The 13,748-nt window shown below is 33.6% G+C and overlaps 1 protein-coding gene across 2 annotated transcripts in view; it reads right to left on the bottom strand.

Moving 5' to 3' along the window:
* Positions 1–1,944: 1,944 nt before the first annotated feature.
* LOC126738411 (toll-like receptor 8) overlaps positions 1,945–13,748 on the bottom strand; it is a 42,947-nt gene continuing 31,143 nt past the window's right edge. For both annotated transcript variants that reach the window (XM_050443737.1, XM_050443738.1), the window contains 3 exons: positions 2,983–3,164; positions 2,691–2,824; positions 1,945–2,326 (listed from right to left, as the gene is read on the bottom strand). In XM_050443737.1, the coding sequence (XP_050299694.1) occupies positions 2,184–2,326; positions 2,691–2,824; positions 2,983–3,164 (459 nt within the window). In that variant the 3' untranslated portion in view covers positions 1,945–2,183. The remainder of the gene's footprint in view (positions 2,327–2,690; positions 2,825–2,982; positions 3,165–13,748) is intronic.

Here is a 13,748-nt window from a genome sequence, read left to right as displayed (position 1 = left end):
GTGAATGCTTCAATAGTTGCATCGAAAAAATTGCCCGTGACGAAACGCAAATTGAATCCCTGATAAAAAATCAAATATCGGTTACTACTTCTGTAATTAAGAACTTCAATTCAACAATACAAAAGTTGCAGATCGACGAAGAAACGTATAACAAAAATTCTAAAACCATCAAAGATTCTATCGCGAATCTTACTGATACTACGAGTTATTATGCTGCAAAAATAGGAGTTCTTGACACCTGTGAATCTCTTATGGAGAGCTATGCCTTTATTGAAGACTCCTTAAATGATATTCTAAATGCCATCACCTTTGCACGACTAAAAATTCTACATAGTTCCATTATCACACCAATTGATTTGATCAGCTCTCTTAAACAAATCTCTAAAGCAATATAATAAGAATCTCTCAAGCAATAAATAAAAACAATCTACCCTTACCAGTCTATTCATCTAATATTGCTCAATATCTCACCATAATTGAATTCGAAGCATATCAATCTGACTCGAAAATAGTTTTCATTCTTAAGATTCCTCTCGTAGAACCAGAAACTTATACCTTATATCATGTTTACCCTATACCTATATTAGATAATAGAAATGGATTTTATCACATCATTTCAACAACACAGAAATATATTGCGCAAGATGATGATTCGATGCTTTACGGATCTTTGCAAAATTTGGAAAACTGTAAAAGCTTAGGACGAAGCCAGAAAATCTGCCTGGAAACACTACCTCATCCAATCGATAGAGATGCAATTTGTGAAGCACAACTCTTGAAGCAGAACGCCCAACTACTACCACAAACCTGCCAAATTAACGTTCTCCTAGCCAAAGATGACTTCTCATTAACTTCGAGAATTCACAACCGTAAACTCCAAGGCTTTAGACTCAGCGGCATCCTCCCCAGAAGACCTGCCGTTCATCCTGATGACTCCCCCGAGGACTCTACAGAGTTGAACTCGCCCTAAAAAGTTGCTGCAAGGCATCAGCTTTTAACTAAATGAGGGAGCTGTTATATGTTGAAATACAAAACCACACACGTGTGTTATTTCGCAACGAACCAGAGTCAGCAGTTCTAGGAATTGGCAACAATACCATTTCCGTCGATTAGCAAACCGGTGGCCTGATTCCTTTACCATGGGAACCGCTGACGCAGCTCTACCATTGTCTACGTCCGATGCTCCTACCATGGGAACCGCTGACACCACTGTACTATTTTGGATAAATACAGTACACATAATAATTTTAAGTTAGTTCTGTAAGATTAATTTTAAGTTGTATATTAAATCTATGTCCATTTAAATTTTGAAGTTTTAATAATTAATTTAATTAAATAATAATTATCTTATTAAATAAACCTTTTTTAAAAAGCGAAATCGAGTTTTAAAGTGATAACAATTGGCGCAGTCGGTAGGATCCGTCAAACGTTAACAGAACAAGAGAATTCTAACTGTTAACGGCGGATGAATCCCAATCCCTTAAACGGACAACGGACCATCTTCAGGACTCCCAGAGAGCAAACAAGGCGTCCTCACTCATTGGCACAGGCAGTGGAACATCGTTAGAAAACCTCTGTTTGTTCTGACCAATAGAGAACAAGACAACTCCATGCATCTGGCTTTAATATTCTGCGACCTGTTTGCAATGTCCTTATCCCAAACATTCCTTACCCCTATAAACAACACCATAGGAATCTTTCTCCATGAAGAGGGAAACATAAAAATTTCAAATAACAAATGGACTCTTATAGTCTATAAAGACTTACTTCCAATAAAAGAAGCAATATCAAAAAACGAAATTATTTTAAACCATCTATTAGATAAAATAAAATGACTATTTTTAAAACAGAAGTCCAAACCCACATGTATACATATATATATGTATATATGTATGTACATATATATATACTCGTATATATTAAGAATAATGAATACGATGGTAGTGTCAGCTACTATCTTTATTCCTATGATGGCAAAAAAACAAAATTGTGGCAAAGATTTGCTTATATAAAAGGTTTCCTAATATCGAAATTGTAAGTCAAAACTTATAAAAATATTTTGTTTTTGTACATATACAATGGCTTACTTGCTTAATAAGGCTTCGATAACAAAAACAATAAACAATAATTATAATATAAAATAATTGCACATCAACTAAATAACCTAGGTAACAAATAATAAATTAAAAATCTTCATCTCTTGTCGACTTATAAAACCTTCTAGAATATGCGGCTGGAGATGAATCACACATACTTAGTAGTCCAAACCATTTTCTTTGATAGGCGTAAATACCAAAGAGGATTAATGGTATAGCAATCAGAATACCTATAATAAATAATAAATTTTAATTAAAAATAACAGCAAATCAAGGATGTTCAAAAGTTTACAAAGAGCGTTCAAAAGGTTATATTCAATAGTAGTGAATGATCGTTTAATTGAGAGACTAATTTATTAGGATATTTACATTAGAAAAAGGAAATGAGAGCTTTGGTAAGGGGAAGAGGGAGAAGGTTTTAAATGCATTTGAGGGTAAAAATATGATTATAGGTTAAAGCTATTTTGAATTCAATGTTTCACTTTTTTTGGCAAAATGATTGAAATAATACTAAAATGGCTTTAGCCTGTAGTAATTTTTAATGATTTCGATTAATCTCCGCCCGATTTTAGCAGGAGCTACTCAGTTACTTACCGGCAAGAACCCCTACAAGCAACGCAGCGTCGTTTTCTGGTTCAGCTCCATATGCATCTAGACATCGCATGTTATATTTTCTTTCATATAACTCGGCGAAAGTGTATCCAACCATTTCAATTGGTGCCTGACATCTAAAATGTTTATTTCATTTTATTTACATTCGTATGTAATAACTAAAATACAATGGCAAACTAAGTCAGTTCCTTTCCGAAAAAAAAGTGGAAAATATATCTGTAATGAGGTTGTTCAACCTAATATTATAATTAACCTTATAATTAATAACTATTACCCTAATAAAGATGCCTTCTCTTTTTCAATTTTTAAGTAAATAGGCATAAGATCATCCACCATCCACTGGTTTTCACATTCACAAGTCCACGGGTTCATTCCCAAGTCTAGTTCTATTAAAGCGTCCCATCTAGCCAAAAAATCGCCTTCCAGAAAAGCTATTTTATTATTTCTTAAGTGTAACTACAAAAAGAAAAAAGGATTTAATTCGTATATTGCAATGTTTTTGTCTTGCAAGTAACAAATTCAACATTTCTACTAGTGAAGGATTATTGCGATTTTAAGTGAATATAGTGGGATTTTAGCATTAAACAATCCTGGCTATCAACCGAAACGTTACAACTTAATATTTGTAAAAAATATTAAGCTATGATCCAGAAAAGGGTTAAGGGCCTTTTTGTATTGCATCTGCTTGTTTTCGTGAGTTAAAATATGGATATCCTTACTTCTAGTGTACTTGAATGATTGAGTCAAATTGTTTAAATTTCTTTTTGACTAAACCGGGACTCTACTATCTTTAGAACATTGAAAGGCTAGAATTAATATTGACGTGAAACCAGGGGCAGTTTGCTTGCTTGCAACATCTCTGATGTAATAATGTCAAATGCTTATGCAGAAATGGCAAAAAAGCACTTTCTAATATCATACAAATTTGTCACCTATTTAGACAGGCACAAAACAATAATAATGTTCCTCTTTAATAAAATATGAAGCGTTTTTTTAAATAAAATATGATAAGATACTCTAAAAAAAAGTCAATATTCAAAGTTTAATGAAGGCAGATTATAACGCATATTAAAGAAAAAGGCAACAACATCGCAACTCCGCTCGATCGCATTTTTGATTTCATCGATTTAAGAAATCTTTACCAGTGAAGTCGTCAAAAAATATTCACATGATAAACATTTATCAATAATATATTATACTTTAAATTTTAAACAATATTACCGTTAATGAACTGTTTATGCGTTTTTTAACGTACTTCTTTATTATTACAATTTTATAGAAATTAAATATTTTATAATTATTATAGATTTCTTAAAAAGTTTTTATTCAGGTTTATTTCTATGATCCCTTATTCTACGTTTATAAAGACGCGTCCCCCGTGATGTGATGTTATGAAAGTAGCGATATTTATTTATAAAAAGACACCAATAAGTTAAATTAACATTATCATTATTCCGCTTTTGAAAAACTGTTTAAACTTAACAACAGAGAATCGGTGAACATGTTTATAAACAAAACACCCCCTTTGCCCCCCACCACATGTTAAACTCGGACAAAGTTGTTTACTTATTCTAGTATTTCAATATTCTCGGTTACCATCAGATAGGGAGGACATCAATGCCAATCACACAAAGAGGTTTGCATTTGTTGGATAATAAGGTTTCTGAAATATCTTGGGATTTTACTAAAAGTACGGACCTAATAGCAAATGACAAGGTTGAACAATTCTTGAATGTTCTCAGTCTCACGTCTTTCAGTAAAAAAAAACACTGCAAAAAAGCTGTGGATAATTTGGGCTTAAGTACTACATTACTTACGTAATGATGCTTAAGTACTTTCTTCTAGTAATCTTTTGAACCACTCACAAAAAATCACCTTGAATCTCCAATGAATTTAATAATTATTTCTTAAATGCTGCCAATAGTATTATAAATAGTAGGCCTGAATCAGATACAGATTCTCTCTAGAATCTTGGTGGGATGTGACTGTTCTCTTAGAGGTATAAGCCCTCCCAGTGGTCAGGTGTGGGTAGGACTGTGGCTCGGGCCGGGTACTTAATCTTGGGATTTTACTATGGATTTATTTTTTTTATATTAATAAGTATTATTTACTAAAGGGAGTAATATAATTCGCTACGAAACAACTTCGTTGTATACACAGAGCGAGCACTAATACTATGCAGGTAACTAAGGATCATGGCAAATTGGACAATTCATTATTTGAAATCAAGGGTCTCTTACTGGAGCAAAGAGATGCAATTGTTATGCACTCTCGAGCAGTAGGTGGCTTAACAAAAAAGACTTTAAAAAAAACTTTGATTCTCATGAGAAAACAGTTTTATCTTATGCAGCAGCCAATGTGACTGGTTCTTGTGCTAGTACATCTTCGCAAAATGTTAAGTTGCGGGACTTAAAAAACCTTTGGCTCAAGCTAAGACGTTCAAGATATAGATGGCTTTTAAGGCAGGCTCCGAAGCTATTTCAGTCGCCGATTTGAAGAAGAAAACTATGGAACCTATTAAACTTTCTAAACTTAGCTTTAGGCCTACTTGCATCTATACTAATAAGGATAATAAAGTCGTAATTAAATGCAAAGATTATTATTTTGAAAAATTGGCTAACTAATAATGTAAAGAATTTAAATGTTAACATCTCTAAGCTTGGCAAAATCAATCCTCGCCTAACGATTTTCAACGTTCCCTCTGATTTGAGTGAGGAAAACCTTAGTCAAGAAATTATTTTGTAAAATCAACTTCCGGAGAATTCTCACATTTTTCCTCTTTAAATTTGGACCAAAAGATAAGAATGTTGCACATGTTCTTAGAGGCGGCTTGTGGGTTCTGTGCTGCTGGCACTATTCCAAGGATTATCCTAAGAAAGACGATGTTGCGACACACATGTGTATTCTATGCAACAAAGCAGGATTTGAGGATAATAAACATCATTCTAAATATGGCAAATGCATGGCATGTTAAAGATGTATGGAACAATATATGGCTAACATTGAGTTTAATATTGATAATGCTAATTAAATCTTCAATAAGTTTTTTTCAGCAAAATTTACATCATGATTATAATGCTACTATTGATTCATTTAATTACTGTATACATAATGATATTGATATTTTAATATTGCAAGATCCTTATTGTCAGAAAATAAATAATAGATATGTTTTGCCTTTTTCGACTAACTTTCGATAAACTAATTACTTCTGAAGAAGTTAGATTTGAAACATGTATTGTCATTCTTAATAAGGAAAACAATTTTCTAAGGCTAGGCCAATTTTGTACGTCAGACTTCTGTCAGACTCCTGAATTATGAAAGAGAAAAGTTTGTTTGCATAAGTGCTTGCCCGATGCGGCTTTGACCTTTTGCATGAATTCAATACCATTAGGTCAGTTATTATCTATACGACAGGATTATTTTGGGAACTAATGGTAATGGGCATCATCCACATTAGTTCTCCTCCAATACGGATGAAAAAGGTACAGATATCGTGGGATTTATTTCAGAACTGAATTTATTTCCTTTAAAAACGAACCTAGCTTACTTATTACTTTTTGTGGGGTTAATGGAGAAAGTAATGACAAGAAGAAATCAAGATCAAAGAAATGGAATTAATATTTCTGTGATTTCTTTAAAATTACTGGCAAAATTTTCCGATTGGACTGTAATTAATGAGATACTAAGTGATCAAAGACCTATTTTATTTGAGTATAAATTTTAAATTGTGTCTAGTGGTTCGTACACTGGGCATGACATCCTTTTTGCTGCCATTAAAAATAGAACTAATATAGATGAAGCGAAGGATATGACTATAGTTGGTCTGAACCAGCTCGAGAAGAATCTTATTTGGGAACTTAATACGGATAATATTGAGAGAATTTAGATACGATTGAGCATAATTTAATTAGAGATCAGGCGCCTTTTTATTTTCCTTTGGAACCTTTAGGTATTAACTTCAAAGTTAATGCTTCTGATATTGAGAATTATTTGTTACATCATTTTCAATGACTATTTCATATTTTCCTAAAGTCTGGGAATTTGGCAAACTTAGCACTATACCTAAACCTGGTAAACCAGCTAATAATCCTATGTCTTTAAGACCTATTACTTTGATGCCTATTTTGGGTAAAACTTTGAAACATTTTTTTAAAACTAAGATCCTCAGCAAATTCGAGCATGGGGCTAATTTTTATCACATCTTTATTAAAGCTTGTAGCACTGAAATGCCTGTTAAAAGACTAATCGATTATATTAAGACTGATGCTAATAAATATAAAGGCGGCATCTTTCTTGATATCAAGGGTGCTTTTAATTTTGTTTGGTAGCCTGCTATTTTAGAATCTTTAAAAGCAAAGAATTTGCCTATTAAAGTTTTTGGTTTTATCATAGACTATTTAAATTCCGGTCGTTTTGTCGATTTCGAATTTGGTCCTAGTATTATTAGAAAAAATTAAGACGCGGTTGTCCGCAGGGTTCAAAACATGGCCTTATTTATGGAATCTTGTGGTAGATATCCTCCTTGAAAAACTTAATGGATTTATTCTGGATGACAAACCGAATGCTGAATCGTTAACATTAGCCTACGCTGATGATTTGGTAATTATTACTGAGGACTGCAGTAGACCTCAACTTGAGTTAAGAATGGATAGCTCCTTGACAGTATTAAATAGCTGGGGGAATAAATATAAAATTGACTTTTCTTTAGATTGGGAGACGGGGTTCATGACTCACAATATTTCGGTGTCACATTAGATGAGACATCAAGTTGTTATTCCTGCTGAACCAAGATTATCTAAAAGAGTTCTGAATTACATACTGGAAGAAAGCTTAGTTAATGTTTGGCAAGAGAGATGGGATAATGCTATAACTGGCCCAATCGCTCAATAAATATATTCCCGATGTAAGACAAAGGCAAAACTTGTCTTTTATACTTAACCACAAAATTACATAAATATGGTAACTGGATATTGTCAATTCTCTTTACATTCTCTTTAGAAGAGAATTGAAGCTGTGGAAGAGGCTAGATGCAGATCGTGTATCAAAGTTGCGATAATTGCTGGCAATAGACATCGAGCAGAAGACACTCCCTTGCAGCGTCTAAAGTATTGTGAGGCCTTTGGTCAAGCTAGGGTTAACTATATATAATATGGCTAATTAAAAGTTTTGACTCCTAATATTATATTTTAAGAAATAATAGCTCTATGAAATATGCTTGAACAGTTCATTAGTGATAGATTTGTGACTTAAGTGCCGGGTTGATTTATAACCGAATTCTGGTTAAGTTTACAGCCTAGTCTAAGATATTATATAAAAGCATTCGTTAATATTATATTAATGTTATATTTAAATTTTGGTCAGTGCGCTTTGCTCAAATCAAATACTTGTTTTCTTTGTCATTATTAATTATGGAGGAAAAGTTTAATTTTGCATATTGGGAAGGTTGTTGGTACTCTCTTGGTGGAAGCTTGTAACTACCGGGTTTTTACCGACTAGTTACGAATAGTTCCAAAACAAATGTACTCTTTATATTATCTGTATATATATTTTGAAAAAAAATAATATATTAAATAAAACGACAAAATAATGAAGGAAGAAATCCTTTTTGGAAGACGCCCATTGTCCCTTCAGAACTTTGGGTACATCAGGGTTTTCCCCTTCTTTTTTTATTTTTTTAGTACGTAGTTCATATATATTTTTTATTTCTTAATTTTTTATATTGGGTATTGGGCAACAAAACTTATCTGATTCTTAATATTATGACGTACATATATTACTTTTGTGATTCTGACATGAAGTACAAAAATATGAACTCGCTACCGACTTCATTATATAGCTGAAATATCGCAATGTTACGAGAAATATGCGCAACCATTAGTAAACTTAAAAAGAGAAAGTGTTCATGAATTCACATAGGCTATTAAAGGAAATCTTACAGGCATTATAGCAAATAGGTCAGACTGTCAAAGAATCTACTACACAAACCTTGTGTAGGTAAGGCATGCATTGGCTCGGTATACAACACAAGATTAGTCCCTATAATAAGAATAATCCACCCCCATCTAGCAGGGTGTTTTCAGCTATTATAAAACGTAGGAAACTTTCCCAACTTGGCTGTCCGAGGGCAGAACACGAGCAAAGAGAGGAGTTGTAGTTTGTACAGCATATTTTCTAATAGATATATGCACTTATCAGGAAGCTGTCTATTATAAACGCAACCTGTCGATGGCCTACGCAAAAAGGCGTTTGATAATCTTACTTACTTAATATTAAATTGTTGCAGATTTCTTGAGATCCACCCAAATATAGTTGGATGCGCGGAAGAATAAATCACAACCTGGAAAACGAAGCTTGTTATATCTCAAATTATTAAATGCAGCACTATCACTACAGGTTCGGTGAATTATAGAAAGGGGGTATTCCAAGGCGACTGTCGGAGCCCTTTCCTCTTCACTAGGAAGTATCGAGCTGAGAACAGGTAAGAGTTACATAGTCGGACCGTCAGGAGACGTGAAGCGAATGTCACCAATTTACTATCCAGTTTGTCCACTTAAGTTCGCACCATATGGAAAACTTCTATTATTATTAATTAAAAAAAAAGTTTTGCTTGATCCAAAACCTAAAATGCAAGCATCAGATATTATTTTTTCCAATCGTATACTATATACCTATCAGAAAATATGAATTTTACTCAAGAATAAAGTGCGTTTATTTTTGACAATATCGAAAATTTTTATTAAGAAAAGTTGATAAGAACTACGTTCAAATATGCAATTACATCGAAATGTATGGAAATTTTTTTTTTCTTTTTTAACTACATTAACAATGCAAATATAGTTACGTGGAATCTAGGATGCACTGATAAACAAATGATTTCTTAATAGTAGGAATTGTTTGACAGTGAACGAGAAATAAAATTTGTTAACATGCTGGTGAAAATTAGAGTAAAAGAAAAAATAAAAATAAGTTGACGTTTTCTGCGTTTGCAACGAACTTTCTGACGATTTGAGATATGGATAATAGCGTTGACTTCTGCATTAGCTTATAGATGCTTTCCCTAAGGTTGACCAGTTTTCTGTTTTCGATCAGGCTCTTTGATATTACTCCTGTTGTTGAAACAATAATTGGAACTGTCCGCACTTCTCTTATTTCCCATTGCCTTCGTATCTGGTGTTCTAGATGTCTGTACTTTACGGTCTTTTCATTATGCTTCGCTCTTGGGTTGTTATTATTAGGAAAATGCTCTTTGCAACTAGATTTTGCAACCGTTCTTTATATTCCGTTGGTGTAAAAGTTTAATATTCACCAGTAACCTGCTGAATGGACTCACATCTATATCTACATCACTTTGTACCGTCGGGTTACCTACGACAAACTTTAAACAACTTCTTATTGGTATTACTTGATCTTAGATGGCCACAAAAAAAAACCTTTCAGTTTCGGAGAAAAGCTGTCCCGAAGTCAACCAGCAGTTCGACGCCCCTATGTCGACATACTCTTGTTGAACCTCGTTAACATGCCTTCTATGTACTGGTTTTCCCATTTAAGCTTGCCTTTTTTCTTGCTCGGTGCAATGGTGTATGAGTAGCTCAAGCTCTTAAAGTTGAGTAGTCTACTTCCCATACGGCATGATGAATGTCTGATGTTTTAGCCTTTTTTAAGAAAAAGGATCGCAAGTTACTAATTTGCTGAGTCAGTTGCTTCTCTATGTCGGCCATTCCTCTTCCTCCCATATATCGAGGTAGCGTTCGTTCTAGGGCACTGCGCAGGTGATACTTATTGGCTTTCGTTAGAACTGTTCTAGCCTTTCTTTGCAAATTTTCGATGTCCGTTTTAATCCATCTGAATCTACCTGATTCTGTTTCTCTCATCTGTTTCTATATGAAAGTCACCTGGCTATAGTTTACCCTTAATAATGTTCACAGTTCGGCACTTATTTAGTCCAAATGTCATTCATAGAATAATCACCTATATCATCATAGAATTTTTTCACTATTTTAAGCATCTGTTCTAGTTAATTTCGTGTTGCCGTAAGAATATTGTTATTATTATTATACACACACACTATCTCAGCCAATTGGCTGGATAAAATTCACCCATCTCCGGGTACAAGTATCAAAAGAATTTGGGCTCTATCGTGAGACCTGTAAAAATTGTCTGACGGTGCGGTAAGTGTTCAGAATGACCGCTTTCTGGAGGTCGATGTAGATATTCCTGTGCAGTCTCAGTTTCAAGAGGCTAGCTTCTAGTGATTTCGGTAAGCCTTGTAGATGATAAAATTACTGGGACGACTTTGACCTTATTTGCATGCCACATTCATCGGATCTCAAAAGCTAGGTCTGCATATTCACTTACCTTCTCCTGATACTTACTTGATACGTTGTTGTTATTTGGCATCGCGATGTCTTTTAGAAGAATCGAGTTGACTCCTTTATCTACCACCACTATATCAGGCCTGTTATTTGTCACCTGCCTGGCGGTGATAATGGGCCTGTCGTAGTAGAGTTTAAAGTTGTCGTTCTCAAGTAACTTCTAAGGTTGATACTTATAGTATAGAGTGTAAGTATTAAGTCCATACTTGTTGGCCAACTTTTGATGGATGATGTTGCAGACCTGATTATGTCCATGAACATAATCGGTATACAAGCTGCATCCAGGTGTTATGTGCTAAATTATTTCCGATACTTGGTGACACTTCCTGCATTTGTACGACTCGGTGTTTGGATCCCTAAAGATGAATTTCTTAGAGTTGTTAGTATTGATGACTTAATCTCGAATTGCCATCATAATCCCTTCTGTCTCAGGAAAGAGTACTCTCCGAGAGAGCAAATTGTTATTTTTATTATTATTATTACTATTATTTTTATTATTATTAATATTATTATTATTATTATTATTATTATTATTATTATTATTATTATTCAGCGAATTGAATAATTAAATTCATTCAATTATTCAATTCTCCTTTTCATTTAAATCCTCTTAATCCACCAGGTTTTGACCGGCCATTTTAATACGAACGTATAAATTCTAGTACCATTTGCGGCTCTAGCACGATTGCAAGAGAGCTCGTTTCAGGCTCGAGATTATACTTCCGCATATGCGTGGTAACTGCGCGTGTCTATGGAGCTGCCATTATGCACGCGCCAATTTTTAATTATTAGAAAACTCTGGGTTATTTTTTAATAATTGCAAAATTATTAAAAAACAAGCCAAGAATATTTTAAGTCTAATCCTTAGTCTAGTGTCAGTATTTTAAGTCCCAAACACCACTTATAACTTATTAATTTAATTTCCAAATAAAAACCGTGTATTATAATATACAGGGTGTCTCCTTTTTCATAGGGACAGTATTGCTATCTCCTATACTATAAAAGATACGAGGGCGGTTAAATTAGAAAAAAGTTGCGGCATTTTATTCTGATTAAAAAAGTGTATTTAGATTATTTATGCGACGTTTCGTTTTTTAGATATCATCATCAACTTTTTTTTTAAATACGAACCTGGATTTTTTATTTTATATTTAAAAAGAATTTTTATTTTCCTTTTCAACAATGTATAACTTAAATGTCTGTCTCGACGTGTCGGTATAAAAATAGCAGTTTTTAAGCTTTTTTCTTTAATACGGACCTGATTAGTATTTACAAAATTAAAATATGGCAGATTTGGAGTTGGGTTAGCTGCTAATATTATTCACTAACATCAATTGCGGCTGATATTTTTTTATGTGGTTAGGAAAAAAATTACGATATGTGATTTGTTCGATATTAATATTCGATAACGAAAATCTATTTTCAAAGCTGCATGGAGAGCCACCTTTAATAAAAATGGAACCGTGCTTGCCGAATGGTTCAAACTTTATAACAATGTCAGATTTATTACAGCTGTGACTTATTTAGGTAGGCTATGAAAACAAAATTATGTCGTAGCTACGACAACAATTATTATTATTAATTACAACAAAATTATTAAAATATTACTTTGATATTTTAACGTTTTGCCGTAAGTTAGTTTCTTAAATTAGTTTAAAAGCTTTGGTTGTTTCCTTAGCAATTTCCTAGTTCAATATTAACAAAATAAATACAAGTTGTAAAATGGTACGGTATAGTGATAGTGAAAAAAGGATATGTACGATGTTTTTATAAGATGTTATTGAAAGGTTGATGATGCAGTAAGGGAGTATGCTAGATTATATCCAAACAGAACTGCTCCAGCGCGAAAAACTTTTTATTTAGTTTCAAGAAACCTCACCGAATTTGGATGTGTATCAAAAAAACGCGGAAAATACCGTGCCAAGAATACACACAACGATGTTAATGTTTTAGCTCAAATTCATCTTTATCTGGAGTCTTCATTAAGAATTATAGGTTCTGAATGTGGGATACATCCATCAGTGGTCGGAAACATTTTAAAGAAACATAGGTATCATGACTACAAGTTCCAACCGGTTCAGAAACTGCATCCAGATGATTCAGAACGCAGACTTGTTTTCTGCCGTTGGTATCAAGAGATGTTAAATGCAGACCCGATGTTCTCTACGACCATTTTATGGACCGACGAAACTACATTCACTAATAGTGGCATGTTTAACCGAAAAAATAAGCATTTCTATGCGCAAAACAACCCACATTAAGTAGAAGAAACTAAGCCTCAAAATCGATTTAAAAAATCGTCTTAATATGTGGTGCGGAATCATCGGTAATAGGCTAATAGGTCCCAAAATTATTGATGGAAATTTAAATGGTGAAAGGTACGTTAACCTATTGACGGAAGTTATGGATGAAATTCCATTGGAAACATTAAGAAGTATGGTTTATGCTGAATGGCTGTGCCGCTCACAATTCCGCTGTTGCCCGAGATTTTCTCGACACAAATCTCCCTAATTGCTGGGTAGGAACAAACGGTCCTGTAAGGTGGCCTCCTCGTTACCCATGCCTTAATCCTCTGGATTACTTCTTATGGGGATTTTTAAAAAATAAAGTCAATAACAGTGAAATAAATAATATGGAGGTGTTAACACATCAGGTCACTGCTGCA

Source organism: Anthonomus grandis, chromosome 7, assembly GCF_022605725.1.
Source record: "Anthonomus grandis grandis chromosome 7, icAntGran1.3, whole genome shotgun sequence".
Taxonomy (NCBI): Eukaryota; Metazoa; Arthropoda; class Insecta; order Coleoptera; family Curculionidae; genus Anthonomus; species Anthonomus grandis.
The sequence above is the reverse complement of the archived record's forward strand: the minus strand, read 5'-3'. Positions and strand labels throughout refer to the sequence as shown.